Below are 21,785 nucleotides of genomic sequence, written 5' to 3'. Positions count from 1 at the left end.
ACATCAGGCTAGCTACCTAGGGGGGAGCATTTCATAGCTGATAATTATGACCATCCCATTTTGTGATTGGAAGTTCAGTTCCACTTCTTTCTAGCTTTAATATTGAACACATTTTCTCATTTGCTGTGTGTGCCATCAAGTTACTTCCAACTTAAGGTGACCCAAGTAAGGTTTTAAAGATGTGAGATATTCAAGGAGTGATTTATCTTTACCACCCTCAGTGAGTTTCCATGACTATGGGTTTGAATTTAGGTCTGGGATCTAACACTTTATCCCTTAAACCACATTGGTGCTTATTTGTCTTCTAAATATGAGCTTGTCATTTTTTGCTCTTCCCAGATTTCACTAGTTTCTCCTCACTCCTTGATAGTGTCTAAAAACCAGTGGTTCTTAACCTTTGTTACTCAGGTGTTTTTGAACTGCAACTCCCAGAAACCCCAGCCAGCATAGCTGATGGTGAAGGCTTCTGGGAGTTGCAGTCCAAAAACATCTGAGTAACAAAGGTTAAGAACCAGTGGTCTAAACCATGACACTTTTACTTATTTGAAGATGAATCCTCCTTACTTTGATATGTTGTTACATCCTGTTCTCTTTTGCTGAGGATGTTATCATGCACACAGTAAAAAGCAAGAGCAAATGAAGGAGCGCAAAAGGAACACTTGCAATGTATTCTCAAAGGCTTTCACGGCCAGGATCTGATGGCTGTTGTAGGTTTTTCGGGCTGTTTGGCCATGTTCTGGAGATTCTTCTTCCAAACGTTTTGCCAGTCTCTGTGGCTGGCATCTTCAGAGAGCAGGAGTAGAACTTCTACAGGAGCAGAAGGGAGAGTTCTACTCCTGTCCTCTGAAGATGCTGGCCCCAGACCCTGGCGAAATGTTAGGAAGAAAAACCTCCAGAACACAGCCAAACAGCCCCCCCAAAAAACCTACAACAACCATCAAACACTTGCATTTAGAGATGGGACTATTTGTATACGAATATGAATACCCCCCCACAGGTGGAAATAATGAGGGTTTTAAAGATGTTAGCCACTCCTGTCAGGAGGCAGGATGACAAGCCTCCCTGCCAGGTCGCAGAGTGGCTAATCCATTGCGGACAACGGCGCGATAGGAAGGCTTCGCCGAGCCTGCGTCAGCGGCAAAATGGTGAGTGGGCAGACCTTCGTTATTTCCACCTGTGGGGGGATATTCATATTTAAATACGAATATGAATACCTCAATCTCTCCTTGCAATCTTTGCAGCTGGCTGCAAGGAACCTGCAGACCAAAGGCCCCACCTGCTGTTAATCCTGTTTATTGCACACATTTTACCTGTCTGCTGTGGTTAAAGAAATACACTGGTGAAAGTGATAATCTCTAGTAGATACAAACACAATGTTAATCAATCTTCAAATCTGTAAAAGGTTGTAGTTGCTCACTTACAGACAAGAAATACATTTGTTTAAAAACAAATAATTGTGCTATTAAAATATGTATTTCAGTATTTCAGGGGATATTTTGTCATTGATTTTTATTACGTAAGGTGGGAGCAAAGTAGTTGGTGAAGATAGCAGATCAGATTCTATTGTATATCAGACAGTTGGGAACATGAGGAAGAGAGCAAACTTCATTGCACCTGTGTACTTTGATGTATTTACTGATAGCTCATAACTTAATGATTGTATCTAGGTGTGCACTGCTGCTTGCTAGATAGGGTAGAAATTAATACAGTTAATTCAGACTGTACATCATTTATCAGATATATGCATCACATGTTGGTGCTAAGCCAGGTTATGCCTTCATTTAGAAAAATCAGTGTTAAAGATTTGCAAAAAACAATATGTTAGTTTTAATTACTTAAAAATGTTCTGTAGCTTCACTGCTTCTGGGATATATAATATGTTATGCACCTCCTTTTATTATGGCTAACACACAAATTTAAATTGAATGTTTATTTACAGTTGCTGCTATGTAAGTCGTAGATTAAATCAGCTTTCAAGTCATGATCCACTGTGGAGAAGACATTGTAAGAAATACTGGCTTTTGTCTGAGTAAGTATGACTAGTATATGTGTCTTTTAGATCAAAAATAGATTCCATTTGTTTTAGCATGCTCATGTTCCCTACTTTATTCAAAGTTATCCCCTATTAGAAGGGCTTTCTTTTTTAACATTTAAAAATCATTAGAAGGGAGAGTGTGGTCTTTTGAGCATGCTCATCACCTGTGTTTGAGCAGACACAGAGCTCATTTGGAGTATGTGTACATCACATGGTAATCGCAGTTTATCAGCAGTTTAACTATCATGGCGTTATGTTGCTGCATCTTGCATTTGTAGTCTATTGAGGTACTTAGAATTGTTTGCTAAATACATACTGTGAACTCCTCTGAACTACAATGTTAGATCACTCTAGTGCAGTGGTGTCGAACTGTGGCCCTCCAGATGTTCTTGGACTTCAACTCCCAGAAGCCTTCACCACCACCTCTGCTGGCCAGGATTTCTGAGAGTTGAAGGCCAAGAACACCTGGAGGGCCACAGTTCGACACCACTGCTCTAGTGAATTCTAAACAACTTAACAGATGATAAATGGGGGTGGCTGGGACAGCACTGTTAGTCCATTGCAGTAAAACCAACAAGGAATCTTTTGAACCCTTAAAAATTAACAAGTTTCATGCATTGCAGGTAACTACTTCAAATGTATCTGAAAACTGTGCTACAATCTACAAAATTCTTCAAAGGTCCAGATTCTGTAGGACAGAGGTCCCCAACCTCTGTGCCTGTCCGTGGCCTGAGCCGGACTGGGCCACGGAGACCTCCCCCCCCACCTCTGCACACACTCACACAGACACAGCCTGTTTGCGCCTGCGCACACATGCCTGCACAAGCGTTGCAATGCCCTTTGCGCAGGTGCATGAGCGTGTGACCGCATGAGAGCACACACGCTCCTTTGCACATGTTCGCAAGTGAAGGGGGGTGCCCTGCCTTCCCCAGCTGGTCTGCGGGGCTAAAAAGGTTGGGGACCGCTGCTGTAGGACATAGCTATCACCGTTACAGTGCTTTCAACCTGCTGTAACTGTGTGGTATAGTTATCCTCTTTGTCACAGTCACATTATGGTTCAAAGATGTAAAATTGTGTCAGTTCCTGTGAAACAGTCCATGAAAATTTTATGCAATTCTGTGCCTTTTTTGTTGTTGTGTTCTTTGCCTGTCTGATAAATGCATAGTTTTGCATAGCACCTTAACAGTTGTTGTGTACTTCTAGTTAAGGTTGATATAGTTGAATGACCACACACACATCAGCTAATCATGGTACCACTAAGACTTTGGCTGGCAGTGGCTGTTCTGTAGATCTAGTAGAATAGTTCAGTTACTCAAACTAGTAGGGACCAAACACTTAATTATTCTTGGCCCATAAGGTTTAATGAGGGCTTAATCTCTTGTTTACTCTCAAGAAGCAAAAATGGTGTTGCTGGCTATCAGGTTGATTTGTTATGTTCACAAATTCTTGAAATATTAACAACATGCAAAATTTGGGGGCTGCTATTTTCTATACATATAAATCATACTGCACAATCATTCTGATTGAAAGGAACTTTAGCACTGTCTTTATTTTTGTTTTTGAAGTCATCTTGTTCCATTCCACAATCTGCCCACCAGTGCTTTGAAATACTAGTTTCTTTGTTTCTGAAATGGGTTACTCCACACACTTCGCTGGACCGATGGCAAATCTCAGTAGTCAACAAAGTGTCTAAACAACAAAAGCAAAAACACAACAGTATTTATATACTGCTTGTGAACAATAAGTTACTGTTTACAAGATGATCCAGTATACACAAATATGTAACGTAATTGTGTTGCTAACTTATTTACATTACGTCTTGAGTCTTGTCACTTTCAGTCATGCTAGTTTACAGTTGCATTCTGATAGATTAGTCATGTCACTAATTTTGAGCATGGAGTTACTAAAACTAAATTCCTTCTGACAAAGCATTCTTCATTAACACATGCAGCAAAGGGTTCCCTGTCTCCATTGTATTTTCTAGAATAGATTGATAAATGATTGTCATATTGTTAGAGTGGCATATCCTTAGTGACTCTTAAAATAATTATTTCTGTTTTTATTTCTGAAGAATATTGTGCTCATGAAGCTTACTTTTTAAAAAAGTTTTTTTTGGCAGATTATTCAATGAGGCTAAAATTAAAGTCTTATATCCATTGAACTACAGTACTTGTTTAAATTGTCACTCTCTGGTTCAAAGAAAATAAAGTGTTTAAATTTGACTGGGTTGTAGCATAAATATGCATGTTTGTATGCTTGCTTAAGTGCATATGAGTTGTCTTTTTCTGTTTATAGGGAATCATGGTGTAAAATTTCTCTCTCCCCAACGAAAACAAGCAAAATTGGTAGTGCATAAAGTGCAAGAAATGTGTATGTATGATATTGCTACTACTGTTTGTTTCTTTTAAGAATAGTGTGTGCTATTTTGCCTTTTTAGAGCTGAGAAGTCCCGAAGAAACAAGAGCTGGAAAGCAATCTTTATAGATATTTATGCTGATTTAGGAAGATATATTCAGTATTATGCTACACTTAAAAAAGCTTGGGATGATTTGGAAAAATATTTGCTGCAGCGTTGTCCTCGGATGATTAGTTCCTTGAAAGGTAATGTGTGACACTTTGGGCAACTTCTGTTTGTACACATTTTTCTCTGCAAATTGCAAATTATGTTTGCAGCTTTGACTTCATACATGTAAGAGCCCCCATTAGTGATCACCTTATTTAAATACTGCAAAACCCCACAGCAGCTCAGAAATTTTGTTGTGATCCTCCTGTGAGCCCCCCCCCCCCAGTCCTGAACTGTTCCAGTTATTCTGACATGGATTAGGTTAAGTTATAGTTATTTTACTAATTTCCAATTTTACTTTAGGAATGGGGCCCAATTTAAGAAGGGGTCTATGGAAAGCCAAACATTGGGTCATTGAACACAGTATGCATGCTTAATTCTTTCTAAAGGCTCTTGCTAAAACATTTAATTTTTGAATACCCATAGAAAGTGTTCGGGAAGAAGATCTGGATGCTGTAGAAGCACAAATTGGTTGCAAGCTTCCTGATGACTACCGATGTTCGTTTCGGATCCATAATGGACAGAAGCTAGTAGTTCCAGGGTAAGAAGTTAAAGTTAACTGTAATTGTTCTTTAGTTGTTGGCTGCCTGCATCATGATGAACATATCTGAAATATATGTTTATAGTTATTTGTACTACTTTTATCAGAGTTCTTAAAAAGTAAAAAATTATTTTTTCTTTTTATTTCTTGTGCCACTACAAAGGTTGATGGGAAGCATGGCACTTTCAAATCACTATCGCTCAGAGGATTTGTTAGACATTGACACAGCAGCCGGTGGTTTTCAGCAGCGACAAGGATTGAAACAATGCCTCCCCTTAACCTTTTGCATCCACACTGGATTGAGTCAGTACATGGCGCTGGAGAGTGTGGAGGGTCGCAATTGTTACGAGATCTTCTACCAGTGTCCAGTAAGGAAGTGTTCTCAATAGTTCCTTTAGACAACAAGTAATGCTGCTTACCCACTGAAGTAGGTGAAATCGATGCAATATATTGATTGACTGTGTGTGGAGAATATTTGAAATCAGCTGCATTTCATCTTTGAACTGTCCTCGTGTCACTGGCAAAAAGGTTACAGGAATGTTCACATCCTGTGATGAAGGGGAAGAACCAAGCCTAAAACAGTACCAATGGCTGTAGTTATTTACTGTGAAAGAAGTGGAAGATTGGTTAGATATTAGAAAGAAAGCTTCACACAACAGAACCTACAGCCCAGTTGCTAGAAAGGCAGTAGAGCTGCTAGGCTCTACAATGGGGCTGAGTGAGACCTTCCTTTAGGAGGAAGGCAGTGGAAGACAGGAGAGAGAGAGAGAGAGCTAGGCTTTTTGTTGTTTAGTCATTAAGTCGTCTCCATCCTGTCTTCCACTGCCTCCTGGAGTTGGGTCAAATTCATTCTGGTAGCTTCAATGACACTGTCCAACCATCTCGTCCTCTATCGTCCCCTTCTCCTCTTGCCCTCACTCTTTCCTAACATCAGGGTCTACCAAAATGTTTATTTTCAGCTCACTAATACATGCAAATTTGTATTTCCCATGATATTTCATTAAGACATTATTGGAATATTTACATTTATATGGTTAATTTTAATTTTGCTTGTGATTTTGGTAACCAGTTTGTGATCTATTAGTTTAAGAGGATCTGCATGAAGGCTTCTATGTTTCCTAGTTTATAGCAGTTTACAGTAATATGTCACTATTTAGCAATTTAATAGGAAATCACCAGTTTATATGTTACCACCAGTGACAGTTACCCTGTTATTGGTGGTAATATATAAAACACAATTTCAGTTTTTGATTCTCAGATTGTTTTTACTACCCTTTTAAACCACAATTTTTGCTTTTTAATAGTAGATCATGCGCAGAATCCTGCTAGTATAAGTTATACCATCAAAAGCCAGATCCAGATTTGATAAATAAGTAATTAAAGTTAATCAAACGTTTCCTTTCTCTCCTGTCTCAGGTTCCAAAGTTTGCTAAAGCTCCCTTTTGCCCTGGGGAAGCTTAAATTAAGTGTTTCCAACACATGAATCCAATTTACCATGAAGTAACTTTATGCAACTGTATACCAGGAAAAAAAGAAAAATAAATAAATAAATAAATAAATACATAAATACATAAATACATAAATACATAAATAAAGATGACAAAAACACTGTGCTACTTTATAGACTAACTGCTATATTTTAAAGTGAGCTTTTAATGTGGAGGAAGTGGACGTGATCCACAGAAGCTCACATTAAAATATGGCAGTTAATCTGCTATATTTTAAATGCCACAATGTTTTGGTCTTCTTTATTTTTTATTTTTGTTTTTGCCTAATATACTAGTACAGATTAGCACGGTTACCTCTTCAAAAAATTTGTAGAATATGTCAGATTATGTAATTTCAATCTGTCACCAAGATGCATTTTTAGTCACTCATTTTTAAAATCTATATTAATCCATTAATTATTAATCTGTATGTCCTCTTAAAGAGGTGGGGTTGGGAGAAACCTATTTTCCAGTTTGCAAAATTATTGCTATTGTCAATGAAACCAAATCCTCACAGATTTGAGTTTAAAAAACAGCAACAGATTTTTGCTAATCCCAGAGAGGCCAGAATTACAGGTTTCCTACAGAATCTTCATAGTTGTACCCAAACTTAATTGTGTGTGTTGAAATTCTGTTTTTTAAGGATATTAATAATCTTCTGTTTCTTCCTGTTTTCAGGATCAAATGGCCCGTAATCCCTCTGCAATTGATATGTTTATTACAGGTACAAGTATTTTGGAGAAGGCACACTGAATTTCAATAGCGTCATGAAATATGTCCACTGCTATAGTGTTTTTAACATGCAGCATTTGTTTATATTAAATTTCTATACTCGCAGGCAGGCAGTTTTCCTTCCAAAAAAAAGCAGTTTGGGTAGGTGACAAAAACCACAAAAGTAGCCTTGAAGGCTGCGCTTAACTCCCTGCATCTTAGAAGCAGATTAAAGATAGAGGAACAAAGCAGTGCCTAGCTCTCCTCTCTTGGCCCTCTTCTCCTACGTCCTTCCCCTGCAGAGAAGTTCCAGATCTGTATGTGCAAGATAGTATGTGTCCAAAAAAGCAGGTGAACTACTTGTGTTTTAATTCACTGTCCTTGCTGCATGTGTTTGCTGTACTTTGCATTTGCTGCATTTTTAGGGGAAACTATCGGCTCAGAGAAAGCTGTTTTTGTTTGTTGTTGATATCTGGTTTGTTTTTTATTGCATTTCCAATCATTTGATGGAGCTTTCATTTTATTTTTCTTGTAACAACTTTATCTTTTTCTTACTTTTAGGTAGCTCCTATTTGGAATGGTTCACCACATATGTAAACAATGTAGTAACAGGTGGCTATCCCATCATCAGAGACCAGATTTTCAGGTATTATGGGTTTAGTCTACAGTACATGATCCCTGGTGTCTTGTTGAGAATACGGGAAATAATCTTAAAACTGATCAAAATTAGGATGCTCATAACATTGTAGCAGACCAGTGTTTGAGAAACTAGTAAAATAGAACATAGTTGCTCTAAAATATGTGGCATCAAACAAGCAAAGTATAAATAAATTAGCAGACACAAAGTAGCTTCACTGGTTACAGAGGGAGAGCAGTATATGGATTGGTGCATTATTAAAATAGTATTAGTCAAAGATTCTTTTCCCTGATTCAAGGAGTACCTAAAGAGTACTGCCATGTTTATGAGGGGAGCTTCTCAGATTTTTGTGGCATGTGAATTACTATTTACTATAAAAGTTGTGGTTTCTGTTTTCAACATGTTCCTCTTCTTTTTAGATGGCAAGCATTAGGAACTGTGCTTAGGCAGCATGGACTGCAGTATAGAGCTTATTTATACATTTATGAGTGCAGCCCAATATTTCCCCTTTGAGGAAATCTCTGTACGAATGTGCATAGGATTGCTCTCTGAATTTCATAAACATGCCAAACAATTTACATTTACAGCCAAATGCATTCTATGACAAATTTGTGTTTTTTAATAAATTAAATCCTGTATATATTTTCCAAAATCTTCTCTCCCCCCCCCCAAATGTTTCTTCTCTCTTCTTCCAGCATCAACATTTTGGGAAATCCCACATTTCTAGATGCCATCCTTTTTGCTTGTAATTGACTTTTAAAAATACTGAAACTGAAAACAGTGGCTACAATCAGTAGTAAGTCACAGCTACAGTAGGCTTGTTGAATCAGTGAAATTTAGTGTTTCAACTCCTTTGCAAGTTTCTCTGATTCAGTAGGCTTACTCTAGCCGTGACTTACTACTGGATTTCAGCAGTGAACAGTACTGTATTTAAAAAAATCAAGATTATTTATAACACACTTTCTCTCACCTAGAACACTTTCTCAGTGTTCTGTAACAAAAGGATGGGCAAACCATTTAAGTTATACTTTATCTAAAAGGTTGTAGTGTGGATTCCACATGAGTAGTGTGGTTTCTGGATCGTCTACACTGGATGAAGTTAACATTGTGGTTATATAAAAGTTAGGATGTCTCCTCAAGTGATGTATGTCAAAAAAGCTGTTTGCAAACACTGGATGCTATTGATAAACAAAATGCACATGATAGTTATTTTCAAAAATACTAGGATTTCAAAATAAAAGAAATCATACCTGGTTAAGTTAGAGAGGAGTATGTTAAGTATGTATGAGGTCTGAGAAGTATGTTAAATATATAAGTCAAGGCATTGCTTCCATGACTTGTTTTATTATTGGACACATTCCATTCTCACAGGTATGCAGTATGTGATACTCAGTTTCTGTCCTCAGAAAGTGGTAGTACACGATTGAAAGGGAAAGTTTTGTATATTACAATTCATTATTTCCCCAAAATTTGAATAATTCACAAATAGATCCTTTACCATGCTGCCTTTGATCAGTATACTGTGGTTATTGTGTCAACTTGCTGATTATGCAAAGACAGAACTATAAAGGGAAAGCTATACAAGTCAGTGGCACACTGTACAGCTTGTACAGCCTTATACAGCTAGAGCAAGCCTATGATGTAAGTACAGATGTGGATGGCTGGGATCCATGGCTCTTCTTAATGCAATGTCAAGTTGATTTCAACTTGTGGCAATCCTTCCCAGGATTGTCTAGGAATAAAGTAGTGAGAAATCATCTACTATTCCCTTCTTTCAGGGACACTGTGAAGCAGAGTAGATTGTCTAAGCCAGGTGCTGCGCCACACTGGATTGCCCAGCAGCTCTTCTTAGAAATGTATATTTTCATGTCAGTTTTATGTGACATGTTTGTGTAGACTGTTAGCCAATTGGCAGAATAAAGTATTGAGTTTACAAATGTCTGCAAATCAATGGGTATAAGGAAACATAATTTTAACATGCATAGTTTGATATATTCACATTGATATGCAAATGTGAGTATTGATCTGAATACAGTAGAAAGGATAGATATAGGTGTTAGCGCAGAATTGAAAAGTGTCCCTTCTGAATTGTACAATACATTAATTGCATTGTGAAATATAGGTGTCTATACTATTTGGCATTTCAGTGATCAGCATCCTATTCTTTATGCTGGTCAGTGTAATGCCCCAACATAACTGTCAGTTGCAAATTGCCATGTTAAGAAGTCAGCAGAGGCATTTCCTGTTGCACAGCAAATTACATGACTGCTGCACCAGAGTAAATGCTGATGCTGACTTCTTTAACTTGCAGCAGTTTATCATTGAAAGTTACAGCAATGGTCTCGTGCTGGTGATTTTGGCCAGTTCTTCTTTAGGAATAATGTTTTATTTCTTTTTCATTTGCTAGATATGTTCATGATAAAGATTGCGTAGCAACAACTGGAGATATTACTGTCTCTGTTTCGACATCTTTTCTACCTGAACTAAGTTCTGTACATCCGCCTCACTACTTCTTCACTTACAGAATCAGGTAGGAACAGTAAACTAACTTGTTCACTTTGTCATGTGTTATTTACCTATTATTGATTAGCCATGAGCATTTGTTGCTCACTAATAGATAAACAACTTTAAATGTAAACTTATTGAGGCTAGAGAACACTTCTGAGCATATTTCACCTGTTGCAGAGGACACAAAAAAGGGAAGGGATAGGGGAAGTGTTGAAATGCATACTCAGACATTGATTACAGCACCATTAGATTTAGGCCTGTGTTTTGAAATAAAAGTGGAAGAATGTAACAGCGTTGAAGTGCTGAATAGTTTTTGCAGAGCTGCAGTAAAAAGACAAGATACTTCTCTACTTTTAACTCTCTTCTCCATATAATTTGTGACACATATTCATCATTATCATCTTAGAACTGCAGAGCCAGAAGGGACCATGTGGATCATTGAGTCCAGCCTCTGTCAAAGAAGCACTGTGGGGAATCAAGTTCCCAAGCGCTGGCTCTGCAGCCAGATACCATGAGCTGTCCAGCAGTTCAAATATACTCTTATATTTAAAATCCACTTCTATTTGAAAATTACTATTGTTTTACCCTACTGTATTTGAAAACAGTAGTTGTGCATCACACAGATCTGTCTTTAGGATAATATTTCTTGGGATGGATATGTTAGAAGCCGAGCACTTCTTCACTGTGCCACTTAGGAGAGAGGAATATCGTGCTTTTACACACCAGGAAAGAGCACTGTATCTTTACAGCTGTGGCTGCTATTTAATCTTTTACATTTATCTTCATTTCTCTTGAATGTTTGTGCTTTCCTTGGAAATTGCAATGTACCTCTGCAGGCTGACTTAAACCCTCCTTCATGAAAAGATTCACCTCTCTCCTCTCCAATGTCCTGAAAACTATTAAAATTTGTATAGTACTTCTAGAAATGTCATAAGAATTTTTTACTTCGCTGCTTTGCTGCCTAAGTGATGCATAAATTCATGTAAGTGTTTTGTTTTGTTAGAATTGAGATGTCCAAAGATGCACTTCCAGAGAAGGCTTGTCAGCTAGACAGTCGGTACTGGAGAATAACCAATGCCAAAGGTGATGTAGAAGAAGTTCAGGGTCCTGGAGTAGTAGGTAAGAAATATTTTAAGATTTTGATTGTTCAGGGAACTATTTTGGAATTTAAACGCCAGGATTAGTTTACTTGTCTTGAAATATAAAATAAAGGTTTAAAGAACGTTTGTGCTTAAACTGTTTTTTGTTTCTTCTGAAGAGCAAAAATTAATTTTGAGGCCCATATTGCCACCCTTGATCAGAACACTATACTGAATTCTGTTTAAAATGATCACCTTTTGACTGCTGCTTACCTCTAAATGTAATGTTAATAGTAAACAGTATAATCAGGAGGTTACATCATTAATGTGGTGTGTTTTCAACTTCCTGAATTCTTCACTTTTTGAAAGAGTATATTTATAATAACATGTTGTTTAAGCCCAACCAAAGTGTATTTGGTTGCAAAAACTGAAATCCCATATTCATTTTGTTTCTATAGGAGAATTTCCAATAATTAGTCCTGGTCGAGTTTATGAGTATACAAGTTGTACTACATTTGCCACTACTTCAGGGTATATGGAAGGATACTACACATTCCATTGCCTTTACTACAAAGACAAGTTTTTTAATGTCACCATTCCCAGATTTCATATGGTTTGCCCAACATTCAAAGTATCAACAGCACGGATGGTAAGTTGAAGTGATTGCTCCTAAGCCTCTACCTTCCTTAACTGGTTTCTGGTAGAGGGCAAGGGTGGTTTTCATTTCAAAAATAAGCAATCATAAATATTCTGGATAAAAGTGGTGTCATACTTTTTAGAAGACATAATATGAATCCTAATCTTACATTGTAATATGGGGAAGCAAGTTAGTAATTACTTGCTTTCCTATATTAATCATGGGCAAAAAGAGACTTAGAATAGATAACAAAATCTTCATTATGGGAACATTTAAGTATGAAAGGGTCTAATGTAGCCTAAATGAGAGCAGAATTGTTAGATATCATAAACATTTGATATTACTTCATTATTATACAGTTGCTCTCCTGTACAGGGGTGAATGACTAACTTCAAATATGTGGGAGCTTATTAATGGTTAGAAGCATTACTTCAGCATTTTTAGTGATGGAAATTAATTGCTGTGCTTTGCTTGATCACTATATTATGTTTTTATAGAGGCACCATTTGTCAGCCTTTCTCATTTTGCCAGAAGGCAAATGTTTTGAAAACTTTTTAACATCATTCCCTGTAAATGATACGGTAAAGGTGTCATATGTGGTTTATAACGATTCCAGGAAAATTATAAGGCACATGGAGATTTTTATAAACTTACTATTTATTTAAAGTATTTATATGCCGCTTTTCTCCTACAGCAGTAGTTCCCAACTTTAGGCAACCCAGGTCTTTTTGAACTTCAGCTCCCAGAAGCCCTGTCCAGCACAGCTGATGGTGACAGCTTCTGGGAATTGCAGATGAAGAACACCTGGGTTACCCAAGGTTGAGAACCACTGTCCTGCAGAATCCAAGGCAGCTTACAGTATTAAAAGAAACAAAGTTAAGAGTTTAATAAATTATTAAAATATTAGAAAAGCATTGAACAGATATATTTAAACTCATAAATAAGATCAATATTAAAAACTGAAGTAAAAGAACAGAATAAAATAATCCCTTTAATCATCTTGGACTGCTATAACAAGGGAGTTACATGTTCCTTGTAACCAGCCCCAGTTAACAAACTGACTGTGGCATTTTGAAACTGCTGGAGTTTCTGAACAGTTTCCAAAGGCAGACCCACACAGAGCATTTTACAGTAATCCAGCCAAGATGTAACTAAGGCATGTGTCACTATGGCCAGATCAGATAGCTTCTGAGAACTGAAATCCAAAACATCTGGATGGCCAGAGTTTGAGAACATATGGTTTAGAGTTTTCTGGAGAGATAGTTGTGTTAGTGTACTACAGCAAAAACAATGATCTGTAAACTTTATTCAGCAAAAGATTTTGCCTTACATTTGTTTCCACAGCATTTAGAGCCCTAAACAGATTGAGGCTATAAGGCTTGCATAGTGCTTCCAAGTTTGTTTTAATTTTTGAAACAAACATTGTAAATGTTACTCTGCATTAAAGGAAGGCATTGAATCTTGCTCACTAGGTGAATTTCCAGGTTCAGGGAGTCATGCAAACAGACATATGTTTCTGATATTATTTTGAGATAAAATAATCCTGTTTTAAATTGTAGCAGTGAGAATTCAGCCAAGCCTCGAACTTTATACTGAACTGTATAGCTGTTGTGAGCTAGATAAAGTTGTATAAAACCATATAAAACATTGATGGGTAAGTGCAAGCTTGCAAATGTTATTGTATGCCAACTCCAACTAGTCCATTGGCTGTGCTTCCCTGGAACATATGGAGGTTGGCACTTTGCTTACCCCTGACGTGGTTCCTTTGGAGGGCTGTGGTGTTAACATAAACATGATTGGATGTAGTTAAAAGTTGTTTTGGAAAGAAATTCTGTTCAGATTTAGATAACATTGCTTTTGTTCTTGCATTTAGGAGACCAATCATAATGAACGTGCTATGGATGAGGATGAAGATTCAACAGACACTGATGAATATGAAGACAGGCGTAGAATTCTGGACATTCCTGCTCCTTCTGGACGTTGCCCACGCCAGACTTGATCTTATTTTTTTTTTCTAGGTTCTGTGGGGAGATGACATGTACAAATATTTCTGAATATCAAATAATTATTTGGCAGTGGAAGCAACTAGCACGAATTGCTGGGTTTGGCTCTGGCTTGCATCTGATCAGATATAGAGACTGAGTTTTCTTTTTGTCTTGCATTTGTTGTCAGAGGGATAACTTGTGGGGTGGAAATGGGATATGGCATTATACTTTAGAGCTTTACAGTCTTCTAGGAAGGGGACATTGTAAATTTAAATCTTATTTAAAACCAGAATGGTGCTTTCATTTTCATTCTTTTTTATATTAACTGACAACAGCAAACTAAATGGGGAAGATCGTTTTGCCATTTTCATAATGATCATAACCAATACTCATTTGTGCTGGAAGTGAGCAGAACATCTGCAGCTTAAAACTACATAGCTGTTGGGCTGGGTGTGTTTTTGTATATGTTAATATTAATACGTACATACATGTACCAGAAATATCAAAATATTTTAAAGGAACTTGGGTCTTACATTTGTAATCCTGCATTCTGTCTCTGATCATATACAGGCCTTCTGGAATGCAGGATGAGCATCTTACCTACTGCATTTTTCTCATTATGTTATATAAATATGTAAATAGCTTAATTTGAGCCTTTCAGATCTCATTTAACTATTGTGATAAGTGAACAGAATATTGTTTAAATATAAACCATGTTTTCCTGAAAACTGTAGATTTTTTTATTTCACAAGAGATAACTTTAAATAATAATTGAACTATTTTCATCAGTGGGTATGTATTTTATACAGCAAAGAGAAGATGGAAATTACAATTGTAAAGCAATTGTAGGATTTAAAATAGCAAAAGAGAAGGTCATAGAGTCGGAAGAGATCACTGAGGCCATCCAGTCCAACCCCCTGCCATGTGGAACATCCATCAAAGTACTCCCAACAGATGGCCATCTAGTCTCTGCTTAAAAACCTCCAAAGAAGGAGACTACACCACCCTTCGAGGCAGCCTATTCCACTGCCAGACAGCTCTGACCATCAGGACGTTCTTCCTAATCTGCAGATGTTAGTTTGAAACCATTGCTCCATGTCCTAGTCTCTGGAGCCCTGGAAAACAAACCTGTCTCCTCTTCACCATGACATCCTTTCAAATATTTAAACATGGCTATCATGTCCCATCTCAACCTTCTTTTTGTAATGCTAAACATTCCCAACTTCCTAAGCCGCTCCTTGTAGGACATGTCTTCCAGACCTTTAACCATTTTACTCGCCCTCCTCTGGACACGTTCCAGGTTATCAACATCCTTTTTAAATTGAGGTGCCCAGAACTGGACGCAATACTCCAGGTGAGGTCTGACCAAAGCAGAATAGAGTGGTACTATCACTTGATGTAGACACTATACTCCTATTGATACAACCAAGAATCGCATTGGCTTTCTTGGCAGCTGCATCACACTGCTGACTCATGTTCAGCTTGTAGTCTACCAAGACTTGTAGATCGCTTTCACAGGTACTGTTGTCTAGCCAGGTGTCTTCCATCCCATACCTGTGTAGTTCATTTTTTTCTGCCTAGCTCTAGGACCTCACATTTCTCCCTGTTGAAATTCATTTTGTTAGTTTTGGCCCAGGACTCTAATCTGTCAAGGTCATTTTGAATTTTAATCCTGTCCTATGGGGAATTGGCAACCCCTGTCAATGTGGTATCATCTGCAAATTTAATCAACATACTCTCTATTCCTTCATCCAAGTCATTGATAAAGATGTTGAATAACACGGGACCCAGAACAGAACCCTGGGGCACCCCACTAGTCACCTCTTTCCAGGACGAAGGGGATCCATTTGTGATCACCCTCTGGGTTTGGTAAGTCTACCAATTACAAATCCACCTAACAGTAGCACTATCTATCCCACATTCTACTAGCTTCTTTGCAAGAGTATTCTGAGGAACCTTGTCAAAGGCCTTACTGAAATCAAAATATGCTACTTTCACAGCATTTCCTTCATCCACCAAGCATGTAACTCTATCAAAAAGAGAGAGATCAAATTAGTCTGGCATAACTTGTTTTTAAAAAACCTGTGTTGACTTCTAGTAATGACAGCATTGCTTTCTAAGTAATTACAAACTGTCTGCTTAATGATCTTCTCTAGAATCTTTCCAGGAACTGATGTCAGACTGAAGGGGCAATAATTATTTGGGTCTTATTTTTCCCTCTTTGCGAAGACAGGGACATTTGCCCTCCTCCAATCAGTGGGGACTTCCCCTGTTCTCCAAGAATTCTCAAAGATTATTGCCAATGGTTCTAATATTACTTCTGCCGGTTCTTTTAATATCCTTGAATGTATTCCTCTTTGGTGCTTTCCCCATTTTTCCATTTCTTGTACATTTTTTTACACTTAGCTGAGTTGAAAGTTCTTTAGTCAAACATTCTGGTTTCTTTAGACATCTCCCACTTTTCCTTCTTGTTGGAACAGTCTTAGATTGTACCTTTAGTATCTCGGTTCTAAAAAATTCCCATCCATCCTGAACTCCCCTCTCCTTTAGTGTCTCTGTCCATTTTAGTTTTTCAACCCACTTTTACTAAACTAGAAATCTCAAAATATTTTACTAAACTAGATGCTTTTGATAGGACTACTACATCCATCTTCCTGTTTTGTTGTTGTTTAGTTGTTAAGTCATGTCCAACTCTTCGTGACCCCATGGACCAGAGCACGGCAGGTCCTCCTGTCTTCCACTGCCTCCAAGAGTTGAGTCAAATTCATGTTGGTAGCTTCAATGACACTGTCCAGCCATCTCATCCTCGGTCGTCCCCTTCTCCTCTTGACTTCACACTTTCCCAACATCATGGTCTATTCCAGGGTGTCTTCTCTTCTCATAAGATGGCCAAAGTATTGGAGCCTCAGCTTCAGGAGCTGTCCTTCCAGTGAGCACTCAGGGTTGATTTCCTTCAGAATTTATAGGTTTGATCTTGAATCTCAAGAGCCTCCTCCAACACCACAATTCAAAAGCATCAATTCTTCGGCGTTCAGCCTTCTTTATGGTTTAGTTCTCACTTCCATACATCACTATTGGAAAAACCATAGCTTTGACTATTCAGACTTTTGTTGGCAAGATGATGTCTCTGCTTTTTAAGATGCTGTCTAGGTTTGCCATTGCTTTCCTCCCAAGAAGCAGGCATCTTTTAATTTTGTGATGCTCTCACCATCTGCAGTGATCATGGAGCCCAAGAAAGTAAAATCTGTCAGTGCCTCCATATCTTCCCCTTCTATTTGCCAGGAGGTGGGATCAGTGGCCATGATCTTAGTTTTTTTGATGTTGAGCTTCAGACCATTTTTGCACTCCCCTCTTTCACCCTCATTACGAGGTTCTTTAATTCCTCCTCACTTTCTGCCATCAGAGTGGTATCTTCTGCATATCTGAGGTTGTTGATATCTCTTCCGGCAATCTTAATTCCAGTTTGGGATTAATCCAGTCCTGCCTTTCGCATGATATATTCTGCATATACAATAAGTTAAATAAGCAGGGAGACAATATACAGCCTTGTCGTACTCCTTTCCCAATTTTGAATCAATCAGTTGTTCCATATCCAGTTCTAACTGTTGCTTCCTGTCCCACATATAGATTTATCAGGAGACAGATAAGGTGGTCAGGCACTCCCGTTTGTTTAAGGTCTTGGCATAGTTTGCTGTGGTCCACACAGTCAAAGGCTTTTGCATAGTCAATGAAGTAGAAGTAGATGTTTTTCTGGAACTCTCTGGCTTTCTCCATAATCCAACGCATGCTAGCAATTTGGTCTTGATTTCCTCTGCTCCTTTGAAATCCAGCTTTTACTACTGGGAGTTTTCGGTCCACATAATGCTGAAGCCTACCTTGTAGGATTTTGAGCATAACCTTGCTAGCCTGTGAAATGAGTGCAATTGTACGGTAGTTGGAGCATTCTTTGGCGCTGCCCATTTTTGGGATTGGGATGTAGACTGATTTTTCCAATCCTCTGGCCACTGCTGAGTTTTCCAAACTTGCTGGCATATTGTGTGTAGCACCTTAACAGTGTCATCTTTTAAGATTTTAAATAGTTTGACTGTTATGCCATCACCTCCACTGGCTTTGTTGTTAGCCATGCTTTCTAAGGCCCACTTGACCTCACTCTCCAGGATGTCTGGCTCAAGATCAGCAACCACACTATTTGGGTTGTCCGGGACATCCAGATCTTTCTGGTATAATTCCTGTGTGTATTCTTGCCACCTCTTGTTGATGTCTTCTACTTCTGTGAGGTCCCTCCCATTTTTGTCCTTTATCATGTCCATCTTTGCACAAAATGTTCCTTTAATATCTCCAATTTTCTTGAACAGATCTCTGGTTTTTCCCTTTCCATTATTTTCCTCTATTTCTTTGCACTGTTCATTTAAGAAGGCCCTCTTTTCTCTCCTTGCTATTCTTTGGAAGTCAGCATTCAATTTTCTGTAACTTTCCCTATCTCCCTTGTATTTTGTTTCCCTTCTCTGCTATTTGTAAGGCCTCATTGGACAGCCACTTTGCTTTCTTGCATTTCCTTTTCTTTGGGATGGTTTTTGTTGCTGCCTCCTGTATAATGTTACAGGCCTCCATTCATAGTTCTTCAGGCACTCTGTCCACCAAATCTAGTTCCTTAAATCTGTTCTTCACTTCCACTGTGTATTCATAAGGGATTTTGTTTAGATTATTCCTGACTAGTCCAGTGGTTTTTCCTACTTTCTTCAGTTTAAGCTTCAGTTTTGCTAAAAGAAGCTAATGATCAGAGCCACAATCAGTTCCAGTTCTTGTTTTTGCTGACTGTATAGAGCTTCTCCATCTTTGGCTGCAAAGAACATAATCAATCTGATTTCGGTACTGCCCATCTGGTGATGTCCATGTGTAGAGTCTCCTCTTGTGTTGTTGGAAAAGATTATTTGTGATGACCAGCTTGTTCTCCAGACGCACAGATAACATGTACAGAACCCATGATCCCAACATGGAATTCCTGGCAAAACATCCAGTTCCCAATTCGATCATAGTCGAATCCAACTTACTAAAGTCCAGGGGTAAACCGTCCACCTCACCAACTAATAAAGAAGGAAGAAAACGTGATGTCATAGGCCGTAGGATCTATTCATTGCAGTCCTTCTTACTGAGAGCTGCTAACTACCAGGCAGCAATGGGCAGCTACCAACGGCATTTCTGGGCGAAAATCCTGCCCGTTCTGGAGTCTGCCCCTGAATCTATCAAGACAGACCTAATGAACACCCATTCTGAAGCAACCTCCCTAGCAAGGCAACAGAAAATAGCTGCTAGACATGCTGCTGAAGCCACCTCTAAATCTTTGGCATCTTCCATAACCATCCGCAGACACATGTGGCTCAGATCCACATCTCTCACCGGCGATGCCAAGCATAGAATTGAAAAGCTACCATTTGATGGCATTGGTCTTTTTCATTAAAAAACAAACAAACAGATGATACAATGGAAAGTGTTCACAAGATGCGCAAAACAGCCAAGACTTATATGAACAATCTTCCTTTCATCCATACAAACCAAATTATAGATCATCTCAATATTTCCAACAACTATTCCAATCTTTCCAGAGATACCACGCATATCGTCCCTTTGGTCAACAGCAAGCTGACAGACCCTTCTTGGACCATGGACCATCGACCTCAACCGCCCGTGCTCGGAACCAGCAGCAACACCGACAGTCCCCGGCAAGGCTGCAAGGGAAGGATAAGGGCTATCAACGATATTGATATCCCTATCCAGGCGAATCTACATTCAAATCAACCCTTTTTCCCAAGACTGCAACCTTTTCTCCCATTCTGGGAACATATCACAAATGACAAGTGGGTCCTTAACATTATTTCTTTCGGTTACCATATTGAGTTTCAGTCCCTACCTCCCTTGGGCAACCTCAAATTTACTCCTTACTCTGATATTCTTCAAGAGGAAGTCTCCTCTCTACTAGACAAACAAGCCATTACGTTGGTTCCATTTAGTGATGCCCTTTATGGCTTCTATTCCAAATACTTCATGGTGCCGAAGGACAGAGGTCTCTGCCCAATCCTCAATCTCAGAGACCTCAATGCCTACATTCGACCCCAAAAAATTCGAATGCTCACACTTGACACCGTTATTCCCCTTCTTTTGCAGGGAGACTGGTTCGTCCTGATCAACCTCAAGAATGCGTATTTTCATATATCCATCCATTTATCCATCCCACCACAAGTACCTCCGCTTCCGCTTCAACAATTCGGCTTATCAATTCTGCTCCCTCCCATTCGGACTCTCTATGGCCCCACAGACTTTTACAAAGTGCATGGCTCCAGCTGCCGCCTTCCTTTGTCTTCAGGGTATCCACAATTACCCTTATGTTGACGATTAGCTCATTGGGGCGCACTCTTGTCTCGACGCCATGAGAGCCACCCACACTACCTTGCTCACACTGCAAAACCTCGGTCTTCAGGTCAACCATGCCAAATCCCACCTGGAACTATCCCTGGCTACATTCATTGGAGCTCAAATCAATTCCATACAAGCCAGGACATTCATTCCGCAGGAAAGAACTGCGAAACTAAAGCGTGCCATAGTGTTGTTTCGACCCTGAGCCTTGGTCACGGCTCAACACACCCAACATCTCCTCAGACTCATGTCCTCGACAACTTCGGTCATCCTACACGCAAGGCTCAAACTCAGACCTCTTCAAGCATGGTTCCTCGCACAATTTGTCCCACAGACAGACAACCAGTCCAAACGACATCGAGTTAACACAAGAACTCTAGTATCAACTCACCTGGTGGACCACGCTGCCCAATCTTGTCGGTCGCCCGTTTCGTCTTCTTCAGCCCACTGTGCAAGTCATGACCGGCGCCATCCCCTCGGGATGGGGCACTCATTGCCTGCAATACAAAATTCATGGTCTCTGGACGAGATTGGAATCGAGGCTACATATAAGCCATCTAGAACTCATAGCAATTATAAAGGATTTCCACGCCTTTCTAACAGTCATCCAAGGCCGTGTAGTCCAACTGGCAACAGACAACACCACTGCCCTTTTCTACGTCAACAAACGGGGGTACCCACTCTTCCTCCCTCTGGGAATAGTGTTACCAGCACAAGACTTCTATATGAGAACAAATGGAAGTTCTTTCTTAAATACACGAAAGACAATAATTTTACTGCAATACCAGTTTCTATTAAAACCTTGCTCACTTACCTTCTCCATTTCTTCAATTTGGGCTTGTCGATCTCAACCCTCAGAGTTTATATCGCAGTGATCATCGGACACCAACCTGATGATTCACCCTCTGCAGGATTTTTTTTCTCATCCAGCTGTGAAAAAGTTTCTCAAAGGACTTAATAACACCGATTCCCCCACCCCAACACATTACTCCTCAATCATCATTACAGATTGTCCTTAATGCCCTGATGCGTCCACCCTTCGAACCCATGGCCACGTCTGGCCTTAAGTTACTTACCTTGAAAACAGCATTTTTGGTGGCTATCACTTCAGCCAAAAGAGCCAGAGAACTCTCTGCCCTCCGGTTGGACCCTCCTTTCCTTCAATTTCATCCTGAAAAAGTGACTCTTCAT

The 21,785-nt window shown here is 39.1% G+C and overlaps 2 protein-coding genes across 2 annotated transcripts in view; one reads left to right on the top strand and one right to left on the bottom strand.

Moving 5' to 3' along the window:
* The window catches only part of FBXO3 (F-box protein 3), a 22,007-nt gene extending 7,096 nt beyond the window's left edge, over positions 1 to 14,911 (top strand). Inside the window, exons 2-11 of the mRNA XM_020782833.3 lie at positions 1,940 to 2,029; positions 4,473 to 4,636; positions 5,025 to 5,139; positions 5,303 to 5,507; positions 7,305 to 7,350; positions 7,899 to 7,983; positions 10,382 to 10,504; positions 11,486 to 11,601; positions 12,020 to 12,210; positions 14,072 to 14,911. Coding sequence (XP_020638492.1) covers positions 1,940 to 2,029; positions 4,473 to 4,636; positions 5,025 to 5,139; positions 5,303 to 5,507; positions 7,305 to 7,350; positions 7,899 to 7,983; positions 10,382 to 10,504; positions 11,486 to 11,601; positions 12,020 to 12,210; positions 14,072 to 14,197 — 1,261 coding nt within the window. The 3' untranslated portion in view covers positions 14,198 to 14,911. The remainder of the gene's footprint in view (positions 1 to 1,939; positions 2,030 to 4,472; positions 4,637 to 5,024; positions 5,140 to 5,302; positions 5,508 to 7,304; positions 7,351 to 7,898; positions 7,984 to 10,381; positions 10,505 to 11,485; positions 11,602 to 12,019; positions 12,211 to 14,071) is intronic.
* LOC144585974 (uncharacterized) lies at positions 3,359 to 21,785 on the bottom strand. The gene is made up of 4 exons (XM_078383377.1): positions 21,671 to 21,785; positions 21,409 to 21,524; positions 20,986 to 21,091; positions 3,359 to 3,724 (listed from the first exon to the last, which is right to left on the bottom strand). Exons 2-4 carry the CDS (start codon positions 21,415 to 21,417, stop codon positions 3,537 to 3,539), a joined length of 303 nt encoding a protein of 100 aa, XP_078239503.1. The 5' UTR covers positions 21,418 to 21,524; positions 21,671 to 21,785; the 3' UTR covers positions 3,359 to 3,536.

The sequence above is a fragment of the Pogona vitticeps genome, chromosome 1 (genome assembly GCF_051106095.1).
Source record: "Pogona vitticeps strain Pit_001003342236 chromosome 1, PviZW2.1, whole genome shotgun sequence".
NCBI classification, from domain to species: domain Eukaryota; kingdom Metazoa; phylum Chordata; class Lepidosauria; order Squamata; family Agamidae; genus Pogona; species Pogona vitticeps.
Note: the sequence above shows the minus strand (reverse complement) of the source record. Positions and strands in the feature narration are given on the sequence as shown.

What these genes read in the sequence shown, in the direction of transcription:
- LOC144585974 (XM_078383377.1), bottom strand. An exon ending in TGGGCAGCGTGGTCCACCAG is followed by an intron (nt 3,725 to 20,985) that starts GTGAGTTGATAC and finishes TTTGTTGTTTAG; the next exon opens with ACACTTTGTTGACTACTGAG.